This window comes from Microtus pennsylvanicus, chromosome 11 (genome assembly GCF_037038515.1).
Source record: "Microtus pennsylvanicus isolate mMicPen1 chromosome 11, mMicPen1.hap1, whole genome shotgun sequence".
Taxonomy (NCBI): Eukaryota; Metazoa; Chordata; class Mammalia; order Rodentia; family Cricetidae; genus Microtus; species Microtus pennsylvanicus.
The window spans coordinates 61391363-61409655 of NC_134589.1; the positions used below are offsets into that span (position 1 = coordinate 61391363).

The following is an 18293-nucleotide window of genomic DNA, read 5'->3' on the forward strand; positions in this document are numbered from 1 at the left end:
TACCTGAGAGGCTGAGACAGGAATAATGACTGAACCTAGGAGTTGAAAGCCAGCTTGGGCCACATAGAAAAATTCCCAGCTAGTGCAGTGACCCCAGCAAGAGTGGGTGGGAGGGTGCTTCTGTGTCTGGACTAGACATCTTCTCAAGCACTCGACTCCAGCAGAGAGCTGGAAAGACCCTGGCCTTAGTCGTCTGGCGTACCCTTCTAATCTAGTCCCCAATATCTCACTGTAGCCCATATGTATGTGTGTATTCTGTGTATATGTTAAAGTACACATGAACTACTATCTGGTACACAATTTGGTGATACTTGGTGGTTCCTCTTTCTGGTTCTCAAACTTTTTCCCATCCCAAATGATAGCCCTGAGCCCAGAGGTGGCTATCACCTCCTGCCAGTCTCTGCCATGCTGGCCTGCCTTGGTCTCCAGGGGTCAGCCTGATGCTTGCTTCTTTTTGTGGTGCTAGAGATGGAACCCAGGCTTCATACTGCCAGGCAAGTGCTGCTCTGTCAATCTACATGCCCACTCTTGTTCTGAATGCTTCCTCTAATTTCATCCTCATCGTCTGGGATGCAATGCTCTGTTGTAGGAGACCACTGGTTCGTTTTGGCTGCTCAGACCCGAAATAACCACAGACACTGTATTAATTAAAATCACTGCTTGGCCCATTAACTCTAGCTTCTTGTTGACTAACTCTTACATATTAATTTAACCCGTCTCCGTTAATTAATCTGTGTATCGCCATGTGGCTGTGGCTTTTGGGTAAAGTTCTGACATCTTTGTCTCTGACTCCGCCTCCTTTCAGCATTCAGTTTAGTTTTCCCCACCTGGCTCTGTTATTTTGCCCTATCAACAGGCCAAGGCAGTTTCTTTATTCACCAGTGGTATTCACAGCATACAGAGGAGACTGTCACATCAATGACCCCAGATGGTGTGTGCCTTACTGTGTCAGCATGGTAGGAGAACACGTGTGCACTTGAGCCAAGTCGGCCTGCCTCTTGTGATGCCAGGACTCCACAGTGGTTGGCGAGTCCCTAGGACTTATGATGTAGCAGCTGGCCTGCACTAGCTGGTGGTCTGGGAAGAGACCAGGGCCAATAAGCTAACTTGTTATTTGGAGGTAAAGGCTAAGTCTAGACTCAGGGAATGATTACCAAAGAATTGTTTGCTCTGGCTGGGCCCTGGCTGGGTTCTGGCTGTGTCTTGAGTAAGGAGGGAGCCTTCTGGATTGGGAGGCATCCATTGAAACCCCTCTCTTAGCAGCCTGAGCTGCAGTCTTCTCATGGGCCACAGGCTAAAGAAAGGCTCCTGGGTAGTATGAATGACCAAGCAGGCTGGACACCAGGGAACCACTGGAACCTCTTCTCCCCAGCTGTCTCTTAGTGGAGGTCCCTGTGCGTGGCTGGAGAAGCAGAGATGGAGTCTGAGTTGAGTTTTCTGGATTCCAGGAAGGTCGGGGGGTGAGGGGAGGCCAACCAGAATGGTACCCAGGTAGAGCTGAATCTGTCCTCTCAGCTGAGGCCCCAACACAGCCTGGAGTGACAGTGCTGTGTGTCGCCTTTCACACGGTGAGCTGAGGATCTGCTTGTTCACAGGCCAGCTCGTGGCCTGCCTCCAGCCCATACTGCTGCCCCCTCCTCCCATGTATAGGAGACCCTCTGGATGCTGCTGGGCTCAGGAAACCCCAGGAAGATGCTTAGGTTAGTGTGGTGTGGTATCCATGAACTTGGGGGGTGGTATAGGGAATAATGTGATAAGCTGTTGATTTGCTGTATTAGGAAATAAGCCCACCAGATGCCTCATTTCCCTGGTCTTGCTTGGCCTGGCTGGACTGTGAAGAGCAGGTGAAGAGAAGCCTGAGATGGAAAGCTCAGGCCACCCTGTGCATGGCTGCCTGCAAATGCAGCCCACTGGTGAGGCTGCAGAAGCCTAGGGACAGGAGGGAGCCTCTCTGGAGCTGTGTGCACCTCAGGTGGCCTGCTGGGAGGAGCAGAGTGCAGATACCCTCCATCTCATTGCTGAGGGAAAGTTCAATTCAATTTAAAAATTAGAACTCAAGGGGCTGGAGAGATGGCTCAGTGGTTAAGAGTACTTTTTGTTCTTCTAGAGGACCTGAGTTCAATTCCCAGTACCTACCATGGTGATTCACGACCATCTGTAACTCTAGTTCCAGGGGATGTGACTTCTGGCTTCCACAGGCACCATGCATACAAGTGGTGCACAGGCATATGCATGCAGGCAAAACATATACAATAAAATAAAAATTTCCATAAAAAATAGAACCCAGAGGCAGAAATGAATCTCTCTCACTGTCATCCAGTGCAGAATTGCTCTGAAGGAAAATGGCTCCTCTTAGCCTCTGCTGTGGAGGTGGCTGCAGGGCATTTGCTTCCAGTTAACTCTCCCTGTGGAATGGATGGTGCTTTCATGACACATGAAAGTGAATAGCTAGAATGAACCCCCCCACACACACACTCTCTCTCTCTCTACCACCTCTATACACATCTCAAAAGACTGGAGCAAGTGAGCCATGGTGCTCTTTGCCTCTCTGCCCTACTCCTCTCCTAACCACTGGGGGAAAGTCCACCGGTGGTGCAAACAGAGTCACGGTGGACCATCCTTGGGCACAGGGGCACTGAGTCTTTGCGGTGTCTGCTATGGGCTCTGGACCTTGTCTGCAGTCTCCTCCCTTCCCAGCTGGGTCAGAAATCGCTGGTGGGAAGCAGGTGTCTGCAGGTAGATCGCAAGACTCAGCCTGAAGGTCTGGTACATGTCTTTCCCACTGCACGTGTGTGCGAGGGAGAGCAGAAAGGGTTTGAGACTGGGAATCTAATTTTCCATGGCCTCACCAGCAGGATCTGCAGGGTGGAGGAGTCACTGTGCTGTCCAGAGAGTGGGCTGTAAGTGCAGCAACCTCTCACAGCCCTAGGTGTGAGTGATGCCACCTAGCTCCATGGCAGCTGCAATTGCAAACCCATCTCAGAAGTTCACCCTGGAAATGCAGGAGAACCCTGAACCAGGGCAGCTGAAGATGGCTGAGTTTGCTCTGACATTGTGCATTGTTGGTCACAGGTCACCTGTGGGTTTGCCCTGACACCATATACTGCTGGTGGCAGGTCACCTTCCAGCCTCTGCAATGGTGCTTGTTTCAGACCCTTGTCCTCCCTCCTTTCTCATCTCCTGACCTGTGCTGAGGGCCAAAGTGACTGTGTCCAAGAGCTGAGCATCAGATCGGTGGGGAGAATTCGAATGAGCCTAGGTTTGGTGTGACCCAGAATAACATCAGAGCAACCACCTTCTCCAGGGAGTGAAGGCTGTGTTCTGCTAAAGGAGCCTGGGTGATGGATGGGTCTCTAGTGACTGGGTTAATGAATGGAAGGAAAAAGGACGGATTGTTGATGGGAATGTGTACGGATTGAGGAAGGGATGAATGGAGGGGGGTGGGGAGTGGGTAGTGCGTGAGTGGGTAGATACATGGATGGACAGACAGATGGGTGGGGGTGGGTGGGTGGACAGATGGGTAGGTGGTTCAGTGGGTTGGGGGAGCCTGTAGAGAGAAGTATATGCAGTTGTGTGTGAACAGCAAATCTCCGTGTCTCCTCTTAAGCCTTGTGACTGTGGACAGAATGGCAATGTGTTTGTACACGAGTGCTTGCCTTACACGTTCTTTTGTACCGCGTTTATATTCAGAACTTCCTCTTGCCAGTGCCCACACTCCCTCCTGGTGAGGCCCGGACCCGTTACCAACCTGCTTCCCTAAACGCTCCACCCTCTTCTGTGCCAGTTGCCACGGAGAACCCGAGCCTCCAAGCCCACCGACGCTGCCATTGTTCACATGAGTCCCTCTGCTCAGATTCACCTGTGAAGAGGGCCTGCGGTCACTTGGCACAAAACCTAGTTGAGGGAGGACATAAGGCCTTTGATGGGACTGGAAACTTAGGCCAGTTGCCCAAGCCTGGCTTGACCTAGACAGGGGCTATGGCAAGCAAATCAGCATAGGCACAGCGTTCCTCAGGCCTAGATTTGTAAGGAGAATGGTAGCCATTACCACACGTAACCTATGCCAAGCTCAGGCTCCAGGCGCCCGGCTTGCTGTGTACCCTGTACTGCAGATGTACCCGTTCTCCTATCAACTTAATCCCCATGCTCAGTACCAGCTGGCAGGGCCTTAGTGTGCACACTGGTGGCTCTTGGACTGAACCCTGCTAACGTGCATGAAGTCATAAATGATATTTTGCATTTATGTCAGAACTTGTGACTTCTCATTGAAGATATAAGAAGCTCTGACAGGCCTGGGTCTTTGGTCTTGCGTGGCTCTCATGACACGGAATTACACAGTTCATGCCGGAGCCTGAGTCCTACCTGTAACGCCTCAGTGGTCAGTGAGCGTGTGACCCCAGGGCTGACAGCTCTGAGTAAGGCAGGAGACTTGCCATATATGCTATGACATGTTGTGTACCCTTGTCCTGTTCCACAGCTTCACACAGGCCATGGTGAGCCAGCCCAAGATGGAAGGCCTGGATAATCACACCACCTACTTCCTCGGCCTTGTGCTCCTGGGTGGGGGCATTGTATTTGTGCTGTCCAGCTTCTTTGCACTGGGGTTCACTGGGACCTTTCTAGGTAAGACCCTGAGGTATGGGGTGACCTTGGGCAGGTACACTGGGGCGCAGGGAGGAGCAGAGTCCTGTGATTGTCATCTGCTGTGGGATGTGCCTTGAGAAGCCCTGGGGACCCAGCCTGTCGTGGTTAGGACAGATTCAGTTTTACCAGCTCATTGGACTCTAGAACACCAAGCTGCTTCCTGGGAGACAAGAAAGACCCTAGTCCTGGGTGATGGGTCCCAGAGTGCTCTCTCTCCTGGGTTCAGCTCCCCTTAAAGAAGGCCCTCAGTCTTGTTTGCATGGAAGAGTAAGGTAGTAGGTTGCCTGGGTATACAGGGTGCACAGAATGCATCTGGGACTGGGTGAGGGCAGACGGGGTAAGACCCTCTACTGCATGACCACTCTTGGGTTTGCTTAGCACACTTAGCTACCAGGTGGCAGGATCTTGGATATGGTAGGTACAGGCAAAGCTTGTACAGGCCCAGGATGGGTGAAGGGCAGAGGGATGTGGTCTCTTCTCCTTCCTCCACTCCCTGGGGCTCTGGTAGTTTGGTCCTGGGAACCCAAAGTGGTCAGGTCTGGCCAGAAACTTCAACTCATGACAACAGTGACTTCCATCATCTTGAAAGCAAGAGAGGGCAAGCTCAAGAAAGACTTCCACAGAAGAGACTGTGATAAGGGGGCCTTCAGAATGTTGATGGAGGGAAGGCAGTGGCCCCATCTACAAAGTGCCCATTCCAGCTACCAAGATGTCTCTGGGGATAGCACAGCGACAAGAGAGCTGGCTCTGCACAGGGGCCACCAAATTTGGCCTCTGGTGGTCTTCAAAGCCCTACTGTCACCTAGCCTTCCAGGACAGACATATTGGCCTGGCCTCTGCTCAGGCCAGGCTGCCCCGCAGCAGACCTGGAGCTCTGAATTGTGTGTTTAGGAGTGACCGTGCATGAGGGACCAAGAAGCATATGAGCTAGGACTCCTAGCCCCCGGTGGCTCAGCGTTTGCTGCTCAGGCAGGAGATGCCAGGAGCCATCCTGAGAGAGTGAGGCCAGCCTGGGAAGAGGGGAATCAGGGTGCAAGTTGGAGATGAGCAGGTCAGCGTGGGGGCTGCAGGAGATCTGTGACAGTTGGGACAGGGTTAGGGAGCTGGTAGAGACTCTGACTCCTGACCTCCCAAGGAGGTAGGAGCCTTGGAAAGGGTCTCAGCAACGAAGAGCTGGGGGTAGGGAATGGTGGGGCCAAGACCAGAGGATGGAGCCTCATAGAAACTGGTCCTCCTCAGAGAGATAGGGGGCAGGGAATAGCAGGAGGGTCCCCCTAGGACTTGTGCATATAAAAGGGGCTGTGACCACCTAAGGAAGAGATGAGGTACTATCAAGTCCTGGAAGACAGAGTAAGCAGGGCTGAGGGGTGGAGTGGGGAGGGTTGCAGGGATTGAGAGTCAGGGAAGGAGCTTGTGGAGCTTCCCGGATGTTGGAAGACAGATGGGCAACCACCACGGATGGTCAGGGCCATGGATAGTCATGGTGAGTCAGAGGGGTGCAGGCAACTCTGACATGGCTTTTGGTAGAAATGGCCTAGAAAGCAGAGGGTCCTACCAGCTTTGGAAGTAGAGAAGAATGGTCCCTCTCCTGTGACTCAGCCTGGAGCGGGTCTCTGTGCCACCTACCGTCAGGCCCCACTGCCCCGCTTCCTACTTCCTCCCAGTGGTCCCCGGGCAGCCTCCTGGACTCTTGTACCTTTTGTCCCTGACAATGACAGCGCCATTTCTACCAGGCCCCTCCTGCAGATGCTCCCCTTGTTGGGCTGGCTGCCCTACTTTCTGCCTGGGATGGAGCTGCATTGTCTTTCTGGTCTAATGGGGGACAAAGGAGAGGCTACTGGGAAAGGATGCCCTGACACAGTGGAGACACCATGTAGACATCTGAGCCAGAAGCCTTGCTCTGTGAGAGTGGCCTGGTTAGGTGGATAAGTGACTGGCTATCTGGTGATCTCCCCCAGGCTGACCCCCAGAGTGACAGAGGGTACGGGGAGGGCAGACTGGAGCCACAGCTAACCTGTCCTAGTGTGTTGCTGCGATAAACACCATGAACAAAAGCAACCTGGGAAGGAGGGCTGTAGCTGGCTTACACGTTACCGTCCATTGCTGACGGAAACCAAGGCTGGAAATTAAGGCAGGAACTGAAGTAGACTGTGGAGGAGTGTGGCTTGCTGGCTGGCTTTCCATGGCTTGCTCAGCTACCTTTTTCATACGACCCAGGACCACCTACTCAGGGATGGCACCACCCACACTGAGCTGGGCCTTGGCCCTCCCACATAAATCATTAATGAAGAAAAAGCCCCACAGCCATGCCCACAAGCCAATCTCATGGAGCCAATTTCTTAGTGAAGGTTCCCTCCTCCCAGGTGACTCTAGTTTGTGTCAAGCTAACAAAGCTAATCAGCACACACCCTACCATCCAGCACCCCAAGAGGAAGACTGAGACTTAGGAGGTGCAAGGGGGAGGCAGCCAGGGTGGGAAGAGGAAGAGCCAGGCAGATGAAGGAGGGCCGATACTCTGAAGATACCCCTGGGAAGGGGCTCTGAAGGAGAGAGGGAGGCCCCAGGAGGGAGCTCTCTACAGACTGGGTAAGGCTTCTCAAGAGAGGGACAGGCAAACACAGAGGCACCTGGTGGGGAGAAGGGGGAGAACAGTGTCTGGGGCTCAGAAGAGGACCAAGCTGGGAAGCTCAGTGCCCAGCTCACTCATGAGCTGGCAGGGAAGGCAGAGCTGGCGGGAAGGCTTTGATCCTGTAGCTGTGGGCTCTGACCCCACCACTAACTGGGGGCCTCCTGGGGCACAGGGCTCCCACCTCATGTGCAGCTCTTCCAAGGCTCACTGGAATTTCCTCCAGTAATAGTGTGGACAAGGACGCAGATGGCTAAGTGACCCTCATCTCCTATCCTGTCTCATCCACAGGTGACTACTTTGGGATCCTCAAGGAGGCCAGAGTGACCACATTTCCCTTCAACGTGCTGGACAACCCCATGTACTGGGGGAGTACAGCCAACTACCTAGGCTGGGCACTTATGTGAGTACTTGGTGCCCTGAGGACCCCAGGTGTCCAGACCCAAACTTTACCCCCTTCTACCCTCTCGCCCTGCCATCTCCTGATCTTCCAGAACACATAGTTCCTCTCCCACACTGCATGATGTTGTCCCTTCCAACAGGAGCCAGCCTGCCTCCATCCCTAGTCCATTCTTCCAAACCCAACTGATGGCGTCGCCTCCTCCAGAAAGTCCTTCCTGCCTCTAGGCTTCCAGTGCCCCGTGCTGGCGTCAGTGACCAGTGGCCTGTCTCCTCTCTTTTGGCAGAGCCGTACACATGTCCCTCTGTGTCACCAGAGTGCCCAAGAGTGAAGGTCACTCCAAGCTTGGAGTGGCCAGGCCAGGGTTCTGAGGCCTGTGGTAGCTGTGACAGCTGCCTCCAGAGGGCCTTGATGCACACTGCTAAGACGAGGCCCAGCACACTGGGGACGGAGCCTTCACCTGAGGGCTGACTAGAGATACACCTTTACTTGGCCGCAGACGCTGACCCAGTAGGCCTCCCACAGCCTGTCTCCTGCTTCTCAAGTCTCGTTCCCACATATGTCTCCCTAGGAGACAGGGCAAGGGACACAGGCCCTGGGCCCCTCTTTCTCCAGTCCTACAACAAGGAGTGGAGGACTCTGGGCTCTGGTCTCCTTGACCCTGGGCTCTGGGTGATCATCCGCCAGCGGGACTGCCTTGTCTACCCTGAGTTGTTAGGAAATCAAGCTGGGCCAAGGTGACAGTGAGTGGCCAGGTTTTCTGGGGGTGTCAGGGAAGCAGCTGACAGGACTGTTCTTCGTGCCCTTATCTCCACTCCTAACAGGGCTTCAAATGTATGTTTACCATGGGCCTGGTGTTGCTAGCCGAGACAGGAGGAGGGGTGTTTGTTCACAGCACCTCACTACTGCTGGGGAACTGTCCCCCCAGAGCCCTTGGGGGCACTGTCACCCACCCCAGTGCCTTGGATGAACGCAGGGGAAGTTCTTTCAGAGTCTCCCACAAGCCTTTGGTTGGGGTCACTGCAGTGACTGTTGTAGACAATTAAAGATTTGCTTCATTTAGGAATCATGACAGTAGGTCAAGACCAATGAGGCCACAGTGGGGAAACTGAGGCTGAAGACTGAGTTCACCTCAGGCCGTATAGTAAACCTGGGGCAGAGATGGCCTTGGTGCTTAAGTTCCTGGCTCCAAAGCCTATCCCTGCAGGTCTGCTTGCTTTTCGTGTGTCGGTAGTGAGCTGTAGGGTCATGCTCACTGCCAGCTTGGTGTTGAGGGCTCTCAACTCACCAAGACCAAGGTTTCAATCATCAGCCATCTTCCAAGGTCTTCCCTGACCCACAGAACCTCATGTAGCCAGAACCACAGCTGAACCATGGCTAGGGACAAAGTGCCTATTTGGCCAGGACAGAGGGGAAACATGGCCATCGTCCCCCTCAGGCCATGACACAGACATCAAGACCAAGTTCCAAGTTGGAAGGGACAGCAAGGACAAAGTCCTAGTTGAGAGCCCAGCTAAGTTCCCTATAGGGGGAGGCGCACTCTGAGAGCTGAGAGTTGAGGGAGAAGTTGAGCTCAGGGCCTGGGGCAGTGGCAGAGGTGGTGGTCGGAGTGAGAGAGCACATGAGCCCCACAGATGTTCTGCGCTGTGCAGTGAGGGCTCCTGTGTCCCTGCCCCTCCCAGACTGGCCAGTGTGAGGTCCAAGTGAGCATTAGGGAATGAGCAAGGCAGAGGGTCCTGTCGGGCACACATACTCTTGTGCCCTCTGCCCTTGGGGTATGTGTGATGAGGTACAGAGCAGATTCTCCTGAAACCCGAGGTTTGTTCCGTCCTTTCTGGTTCGTTCCCTTCCTGCTGAAGTGGATGTAGCAGCCCAGGCCCGCAGGAGCCAGTGGAACCAGAGGTAACCATAGAAATAGCCTGGGGGGCAGCTCAACAGCAGCTATTTCTGGAACCAGAGGCAGGCAAGCTCGGCTCCTCCCTGCTGTCACTAACAAGCTGTCTGCATTCATCGGCACAGTGAGGTCAGAGACTGGTCACCTGCAGAGAGCCACAACAGACACTCTGTACATTCTGCTGAGGACTTCTGTCCTCTGGGCTGTAACTGCTAGGGTGCTGGAAGAACAGCTCAGGGCCCGGGGCAGGCCTGAGTTCTGCGCTGTGCAATGGAGGGGTCCTGTGTCCCTGCCCTTCCCAGACAGAAACATAGACTGACCAGTGTGAGGTCCAAGTGGGCATTAGGGAGTGAGCATAGCAGAGGGTTACTGTGAGACTGCTGGCTCTGAGGGGAAGATCTTGCTGTGGGAAGACTATCCTTACCATAGCCAGGGCCACCCCAGACGGTGGCTGTGGGCTGCGCCTCTGTACGGGCAGAGCTCAGATGGCAGAACTTGCCCATGAGGCCATGTGCTCACGGCAGCCCTAGGATGGCTTTTTACAAGAGACTTATTTTCTAAGAACACTGTCCGGTGGCCAGTGGGAATGTTCCCTGTCCCTGAGGCCTGGTCTCAGCAGGCATGTCTGACAAGGTGTCCTTCCTCACCTCTAGAAAAATCACACTTAGGAAGAGACACCTCCAGGCTTAGGTCACCGGAGGGATCCCAGCATCAGCCGAGGACCCACCCACTATGTTGGCAGGAGTGTCTAAATTCTTCCAACTGATAGTGTGTCTGTCTGCAGGCACGCCAGTCCCACAGGCCTGCTGCTGACGGTGCTGGTGGCCCTTGTCTACGTGGTGGCTCTCCTGTATGAGGAGTGAGTAGAGCCCTGGTGGAGTGGGAGATGGATGTGGTGGCCAGGTTAGAACAAGCCTCTCATTTAGAATGGCTTCATGTGGCCGGGCAAGTTTTACCAGGCTGCTGCCCGCCTGGCTGAAGAGACTGGGGGTGGAGAGGGCAATGCCTGGTACCTGAGGCCTAGGCAGGCAGGCAGGAGACGTTGGTCCCTCCAGGCTCCTCTTGCTCTTTGAAGCCTCTGGGAGACACTGGGAATGTGGATCCTCTCGTCACTGGTGGAGCAGGTTCGCTGCTGGGGTGCAGTAGAGTCCCAGAACGGCCCCCTGGAGCCTTTTCCTGTCCACAGGCCCTTCACTGCTGAGATCTACCGACAGAAAGCTGCCAGGCTGCACAAAAGGAGCTGACGGGGCCATGGGGATCTGTGGAAAGCCGGACTGGCCTCCCGGCTGTCCCAGGCATCAAGCGTTTGGGGGGAGAACAGCGCTGGCCACCGCACCTGTGCCTTGGAAACCAGTCATGGAGACCCCGGGCGTTGTGCCCTGTGATCACTGAGTCTCCCATCCTCATCACGCCCCGACACACTAATAAAGGCTTTGTGACCTCAGCACCTCTCTGGGCCCCTTTCCATCTGGTCTCAGGAGGGAGAGCAGGGCACTGGATTCTAGGCTGTAGGAGGGCTAAGCAAGGCAAGCACTATGTCCCTGGAGGGCTTCTGGGCCGGACTGGTTTGGCCCTTTCTCTCCTGGGCAGCCTCCTGATGCTAAGATTCACAGTGAACTGTCTCTTAAAAAGACCTCAGCAATAAGAACTGACGGCAGCCACAGCCACAGCCTCTCCTGAGCAACCGACACCCTGGGTCACCTGCTGGCCACGCCCCAGCCCTTGCAGGACATGCCCTCACTCTGGGAGACCCCGTTCAGCATCCACCAGCCTGAGGGTGGAGTTCTGTCAGGTTAGCTGACACTGTCATGCCACTTAGATTGCCTCCCAAAGAGAGGATGTAGTGGAAACCGCTGTGTCCGTCTGAGCTGGGTCAAATTCAGCGGGAGAGGTGGTGTAGGCAGGGGACAAATGACCAAGAAAGTGTGATCAGAAGTTGACGCTGGGGCACCAGAGGACACCAAAGGACCGCCTTCCTCTGCTCCTCCCGGCACTGTGTAGCCATTAGAGCTGGACCCACCTTGAGCCCCGGGACTCCAGGTTCCTAACAGATAGATGGCTTAGGAGTACCTAAGCTTGCTAGACTTTGGGGTGATTATCCCAACTCGCCAGAGGGCCTTACCCCTTTAGTCTCAGCTGCATTCCTTTGTCTTATTTATCCATCCAGTGGGTGGACACCGGGTGGTTCGCGCTTCAGGACTAGTGTGGTTACCACACCGTTGTGAACGCCTGTGTACATCTTTATACACAGAGATGGTTTCATTGCTTTTGGGTCTATGCTTAGGAATGGAGTTGCTAGGTGACCAGTAACACATGCTCGATAGTGTGAGTCACCTCTCAACAGTTGAAAGTGTTATCATTTGATTCTCTCTTTCAGTGATCATCTTTTCTGAGGTGGGTCTCTCTGTGTAGTCTTTCTCACGGTAGTGAGGATAGAATCCAGGGCCTTGTATCCCTCCCCGCCCCTCCACTGAGGTGTGTTCCCAGCTCTTCGCTGTGTGGTCAGATGGTTCTGTGTGGTCAGGTTCTCTGATGGGATGGTGTTGGAGTTGAGAGCAGCAAGCAAAAGGAAACAGACCGAAGACCAGTTCTTCGAGGCAGCTTGGGTGATATGTGTTGAGGCTCAGAGGCGAGAGCTCTAGAGGGCTCTTGGAAGGTGCTGGGTTATGGAACTCATGTCTCACTGAGCCCAAGGCCACCAGTCCAGCCTAAAGGACCTGACCTTGAAGACAGAGTCTCCTCTGTGGGGTGGAAGTTGAAGTGTCCCTCTCCTACCTGACCCCTCCGCCTCACACGTCATTCTGCTTTGGTAGCAGAGACGTGGGTGACCGGTACTAGTGGCAAATGAGAGAGTGCCAGACAGCAGCAGGGCCAACTGTGCATCAGTTCCTAGCTCCTGCTCTGCCCCCTCCAGGGTGAGGGGTACCTGTGGGGGATTGGGGAGAAGACAGGCCCAGTCTTGGCTCCCTCCCAGTGCTCCCCAGGTCAGTGACCGCAGGAACCACTCAGGCATGCCTTCCCTGCTGCCAGGGCCTCCTCGAGGTTCTTGAGTTGTTTCTGGAATCCCAAGTCTGTCTTAGTTCTGCCTCTGCTCGCATTCCATTACAGCTGGGGAGTTTACTTTCCCCACCATCTCTGATGGCTGGGCCAGGGCTGGACAGCTCTGGGCTTCGTTACCCAGGGCCCCCGGGTCACAGAGGAGGAGCAGGGGACCAGGGTTATCAGAAGTGGGGCAGAGATGAGCCGCAGGGTCCTCTTTTTGGCAGGAGTAGGCTGTGGGTAACACAGTGGCACCAGGTGCCTTTCTCCGTGACCCAACTTCAAAGAATCTTCTGAACCCTGCGTGCCTCTGGATGGAGCTGAGTGGCTGGCATCTCCAGGTCGTAGCCACTTGCCATCTTGTGGAGCGCCTTGGCATTGGATCAGGTGTCTTGAGTTCAGTCCTGAGCAGGAAGCTCGGCTCTCTACGAACCTAAGTGCTAATAGAGCAAGGCCATGGCACCGAGAGCTTTGGGAACGTAATGCCCCTGCCAGCTTGTGGGGCACTGTCCTAGGGCCAGCGGTGGGAGTTGGCATTGTGTGGGACTGCACTGCCTGTCTTGCACATCCCGGTGATCATGTGACTAGATGCTAGTCTGCATCACAGAGCATCTTGGGTAAATGAGCCTCAGAGGTATCAGGAAACCACTGTACCTACCACTGCCACCTTGCATCTACAAAGGGACTGAGATGTGATGTTAGGCCCAGTCTTGACATCGACTGTGGAGGGAGAGGAGTCCATGAGTCTAAGCTGAGCCTTGGCCCTCAGGATGGCTGTTGGTGGAGCATCCGCCTAGTCTTTTTTTTTTTAAGAATTTATTATTTATTATATAGTGTTCTGGCATGTATGCCAGAAGAGGGCACCAGATCTCAGTACAGATGGTTGTGAGCCACCACGTGGTTTCTGGGAATTGAACTCAGGACCTCTGGAAGAGCAGCCAGTGCTCTTAACCTCTGAGCCATCTCTCCAGCCCCATCTATTCTTATCCCTCGGATCTTCCTGGGACTGGAGACCCAGGGGAATGGTGTCATTGACTCTGGCCATGCTGAGTCAGAGCCCCAGCCTCCCACACAACGTCTTCTAGAGGCAAAGGAAAAGGGCCTCAGTCTGGGGCCAACAGCCTTGGCTTGCACCCTTGAGCATCCCTGTCCTGCAGTGAACACCCTGTGCTAATTGCTGTACATAGCAGTCCTGTGTTTGAGCTCAGGTTCTTCTCACAGATGCGGCCAGACACCCCAGATGGAGAAGGGAGGGAGGTGAGCAGCAGCAGGGGCAAGAACCAAGAGAGTGAAGGGCTCACCCCACCTGGCCTGCCCTAGATCTAACTGACGAGGCTCCTGGTTACTCAATTGCTAGGGATGAAGAAGCAGCCTGGAGGGAAGGGGAGTGGATATGGAATCCTGCTGGACTGAAATGGCCAGACAATTGCAGCTGCCTGGGTAGTGGACACTGTTGGTGGGGGAGGGGGGTGGGTAGGAGGTGAGGTGGGGGATGCACAAGCAGAGGTGAAGATGGGACAATTGAGAGCCACGTGGCCCAGGGGCTCAAACCCCAGGCCTACTTACTAGGTAAGCAGCTTGCTTCTGTGTGCGTTAGTTTCTTCATCTGTGAAGTACAGAGTGCTGCTTCTCCCTTCCAGAGAGTGCATTACCACAGGCCAGGGACCACTAAATCAGCACCCCTGGGCCATGTGGCCCCTGGGCAGGATGGCTGCTGCCGAGATCCTGGGTCACAAGGAAGGAATGAAACCTGGGGGGTGGGGGCACTATGCAAATATCTCAGTAGGTGGGGTGACAGCCCTGCCTGTGGGGCACGAAGACTGCCTGCCTGGTAGGGTGAGTGGCCTCTGTCAGCTCGTGGGTCAGGCAAGGTCAGAGCAGAGTGAAAACCCAGCTTGGCTTCGTCACCACGAGCAGCAGCACACACATCCTATTTCTCCCCAAGCATTTACTCGCGCCTGGTTACTGATCAACCTGCTGCTGCCTTCCTCCTTGGACAGCCTCCCTGGCACGATACACTTCTATTGTTCTGAGTAGGCCCTGGTCTTGGAAAGTGTTAGCACTTGTAATTTGACAATCAAGGAACCAGTGTCATCTTCCAGAAAGGGAAACTGAGCTACGGAGAAGGCTGTGCTCGCAGGCCTCCTCCGAGACTTTCGGCCTCATTCAGCTCCCTCAATGCAAAATGAGATGACTGGCCCACAGGAGGGGAAAAAAAAACAGAAAGCCATGGGAGACTGGAGGCCGGGGATGTTGACCTAGGACTGATTTTTTTTTTAAAGACGTGTCTCTAAGTATGTCGTCAGAGACAGAGAGGATGGTAGCTCTCCCTTGCTGAGGTCCCCACAGACCAGATTATCTGTAACTGGGAAAATATAGCACAGGAGTGTGTGTGTGTGTGGGGGGGGGGGGTCGGTTTCAATTGGCTCCCTGCCTTAAATCTGGTCTGGCTACAACCTTGGGCCTCCCAGCACGCCCGCGGGGCTCCCTGCTTCCCTCTGGTGGCTGTAGCGTAAAGCGCGGACCTTAGCGCAGGAAACCCCAAAACCCCCAAATACCACGACCGGAAAGGCAGCACGGGTCCTGGGACCCGAGGGGCTGGCGCTGGGGTAAATTCCCAGCACATCTGTTGTTATCACCGGGTCATATTTTCTGGGAAACTGAAACCCAAGGAAAGTGAGCATCCGCCTACTGGTGTTGAGAGAATCCCAGATGTCAGAATCACCGGCATAGCCAGGACCCCTGAGACCTCTGAAGTCCCTGAGGCCAGCCCTGGATCCTCGCGTGGCGGTAGTTTGGACTTAGTTTTCCTTCCAGCGCACGTAGGGCTGGAGCGGAGCCGCAGGCTCCTGGGCGGAGGTCGCTGAGCCTAGGAGGAGCAGGGCGCGCCTGGGGGCGGGACGTGACGCACCTTGGCTGGGAGGCGCCAGCCCGGGCGCTCCGGCTCGCTGCATATAAGAGCGGTGTGGGGCGCAGAAAGCCAGAGCCTGCTGTTCCCAAGAGTCAAGCCAAGCTCGAGCGGTCTCAAAGACAAGCTCTTCTGCCACTCCCGAACCTCTGCCTTCTCTCGGCCCTGCGTCTGCTCCCGGAGCCCCTCTGCCCAATGAAACTGGCCGCGATGATCAAGAAGATGTGCCCGAGCGACTCTGAACTGAGTATCCCTGCCAAGAACTGCTACCGGATGGTCATCCTTGGCTCATCCAAAGTGGGCAAGACCGCCATCGTGTCGCGTTTCCTTACGGGCCGCTTCGAGGACACCTACACCCCTACCATAGAGGACTTCCACAGAAAGTTTTACTCGATCCGCGGCGAAGTCTACCAGTTGGATATACTGGACACGTCCGGCAATCATCCGTTCCCCGCCATGCGGCGCCTGTCCATCCTAACAGGTGAGTGGGGGGCCGACTGGGATCCCGGGGCCGGAGTCTTGGGGAGGGGGTCTGGTGTATCGCGCATGGGGCCGCCGACGTGCGCTGTTCCACTCCTGACAGTCGCCCTCACCTTTCCCTCTCATTCCCCTATAGGAGACGTTTTCATTCTGGTATTCAGCTTGGACAACCGCGACTCATTCGAGGAGGTGCAAAGGCTCAAACAGCAGATTCTGGACATCAAGTCTTGTCTCAAGAACAAAACTAAAGAGAACGTGGACGTGCCCCTGGTCATTTGCGGTAACAAAGGGGACCGGGACTTCTACCGCGAAGTGGAGCAGCGGGAGATTGAGCAGCTGGTGGGCGACGACCCTCAGAGCTGTGCCTACTTTGAGATCTCGGCTAAGAAGAACAGCAGCCTGGACCAGATGTTCCGTGCACTCTTTGCCATGGCCAAGCTGCCGAGCGAGATGAGCCCCGACTTGCACCGCAAGGTGTCTGTGCAGTACTGCGACGTACTGCACAAAAAGGCTCTAAGGAACAAGAAGCTTCTGCGTGCGGGCAGCGGCGGCGGCGGCGACCACGGCGAAGCCTTTGGAATCTTGGCGCCCTTTGCCCGCAGACCTAGCGTGCACAGCGACCTCATGTACATTCGTGAAAAGACCAGTGTCAGCAGCCAGGCCAAGGACAAGGAGCGCTGTGTCATCAGTTAGAAGCCCCCAGCGTCGGCCACACAACCCGAGGACCTTTTTTGTTCAAAAGTCAAATTGGACTCCTGGGCTAGCCCCGCGCGCTCGGTGCCATGAGGGCGCCAACTGGCCTCCTCCCTCGCTTCCTGCGACCCAGCTCTGCGCACCGGGAGACGCTGCCAGACCATTAAGGGACAGTCATCTGTTGTGAAAGGAAAGAGAACTGGCTAAGACTGGACTCTCTCGCCACTGATACCCAGCTGGTGCCTGCCCTCACTTCTGGGATGCCAGGACCCAGCAGAGGGTACTTGGCATTTTTCTCTGAGACCTGAGAATGAGAGTATGTGAAGTTCATCAGCCCGTGAGACTTCTTGTAACTGTCCTGCCTGCTGGAGGGCCAGGACCAACAAGGCATTATCTTGTCTGTGATTGGTGTTGCCATGACAGCAAACTCTGCAAACTGGAAACTTTAGCGTGAGGTGTGTTGGGGGGGGTTCAATCATAGGCAAGAGACTTGTTTACATGTGTGTGTGTGCGTGTAATTGCTCAAAGATAAGCCACAAAACTTGCACTTTAATCTAGTTCCGGTGTCAATATGACATGAACAAAAATCTCTACATTTCTATTGTGTGAGGTCTTTATTATTTTTTTAATTTAAAATAAAATAATTTTAAAAATGGAAAATGGGGCTTTCTTTGCTCTTACTTTTAGGGAGCTGGGTTCCTGCCTCTGTGGCAGTGGTCAAGCAGAACTGAGAATGGACCTTGCCTTCTGAAAATGGCCTCCCAGCTTCAAAGTGGAACATGCTCTAGATCTTTCTGGCATTCTCTGGCCACCCTTTGCCTCATTTCTGGAGATATATTCACACTCCCCTTCCACACAGCCCATCTGTTACTCAACCGTGGCAGGCTAGGGAAAGCTGTCACTCTCAAAACTCTGACACCTGACCCTGATTCCCCAGGTAAGGGGTCCTGCCTGAGAGGGTACTGGAAGATGCTAGTGCTAGGTGCTTAGCCCCTGCCCAGGGTTGCCGCAGGACCTAGTAAAGTGCTGAGAACTTGCAGCGTAGCTCCCAAAAGCACTTACCAGATGAGGCCCATCTCCTCTACACTTAGATGTCTCCCTCTGTGGCTAAGGGCTCATGGCTTCTGACCCAGATCTCCTTGCCACTCCTAAGGTCAACTTGAGGCAAGTGTCACCTTCCAAGCCTCCAATTTTGCAGCTGAGGCACAGACATGCTGTGAAGGTTCAGTATGGTATCTCAGAATCAGCTCAACTGCTGCACCCCATGAGCCGAGTATTTGGTGCTTTTCAAGATGGTCTTGATGCTTAAGACTATCCTGGGGGGTGGGACTTCAACCGTGTTTTGGGAAGGGTCACTTCCAAGGAACTGCACTTCTCAAATCACAGAAAAGCATTCACTTTTCAACAATGGACGGCTGGGCTGCCCAGGGCCCCTGAAGGAGACATGCAGGCTTTTATGTAGTCTAATGGATGCACATGCTGAGTGGAGGAAGGAGCACAGAGAACATTTGCCTCTCCACTGCTACTGCTCCACACCCCACTTGAGTTCTTCATTATAAAACCTGCAATCCCAGGGTCTGACTCCTAACACTGCTGGAAAATGGATTAT

The 18293-nt window shown here is 54.5% G+C and overlaps 2 protein-coding genes across 3 annotated transcripts in view; both read left to right on the forward strand.

The window, feature by feature from the left end:
• The window catches only part of Pemt (phosphatidylethanolamine N-methyltransferase), a 77157-nt gene extending 66149 nt beyond the window's left edge, over window positions 1–11008 (forward strand). For both annotated transcript variants that reach the window (XM_075992348.1, XM_075992347.1), the window contains 4 exons: window positions 4478–4623; window positions 7562–7673; window positions 10349–10423; window positions 10751–11008. In XM_075992348.1, the coding sequence (XP_075848463.1) occupies window positions 4478–4623; window positions 7562–7673; window positions 10349–10423; window positions 10751–10808 (391 nt within the window). In that variant the 3' untranslated portion in view covers window positions 10809–11008. The remainder of the gene's footprint in view (window positions 1–4477; window positions 4624–7561; window positions 7674–10348; window positions 10424–10750) is intronic.
• Window positions 11009–14130: 3122 nt separating this feature from the next.
• On the forward strand, window positions 14131–17344 carry Rasd1 (ras related dexamethasone induced 1). The gene is made up of 2 exons (XM_075992346.1): window positions 14131–15992; window positions 16128–17344. Exons 1-2 carry the CDS (start codon window positions 15707–15709, stop codon window positions 16682–16684), a joined length of 843 nt encoding a protein of 280 aa, XP_075848461.1. The 5' UTR covers window positions 14131–15706; the 3' UTR covers window positions 16685–17344.
• Window positions 17345–18293: the final 949 nt, after the last annotated feature.

Bases quoted from the DNA above. Each gene is read 5' to 3' on its own strand.
- Rasd1 (XM_075992346.1), top strand. From the start codon at position 15,707: ATGAAACTGGCCGCGATGATCAAGAAGATGTGCCCGAGCGACTCTGAA. The intron at 15,993-16,127 runs GTGAGTGGGGGG...ATTCCCCTATAG, and splicing joins GCGCCTGTCCATCCTAACAG to GAGACGTTTTCATTCTGGTA.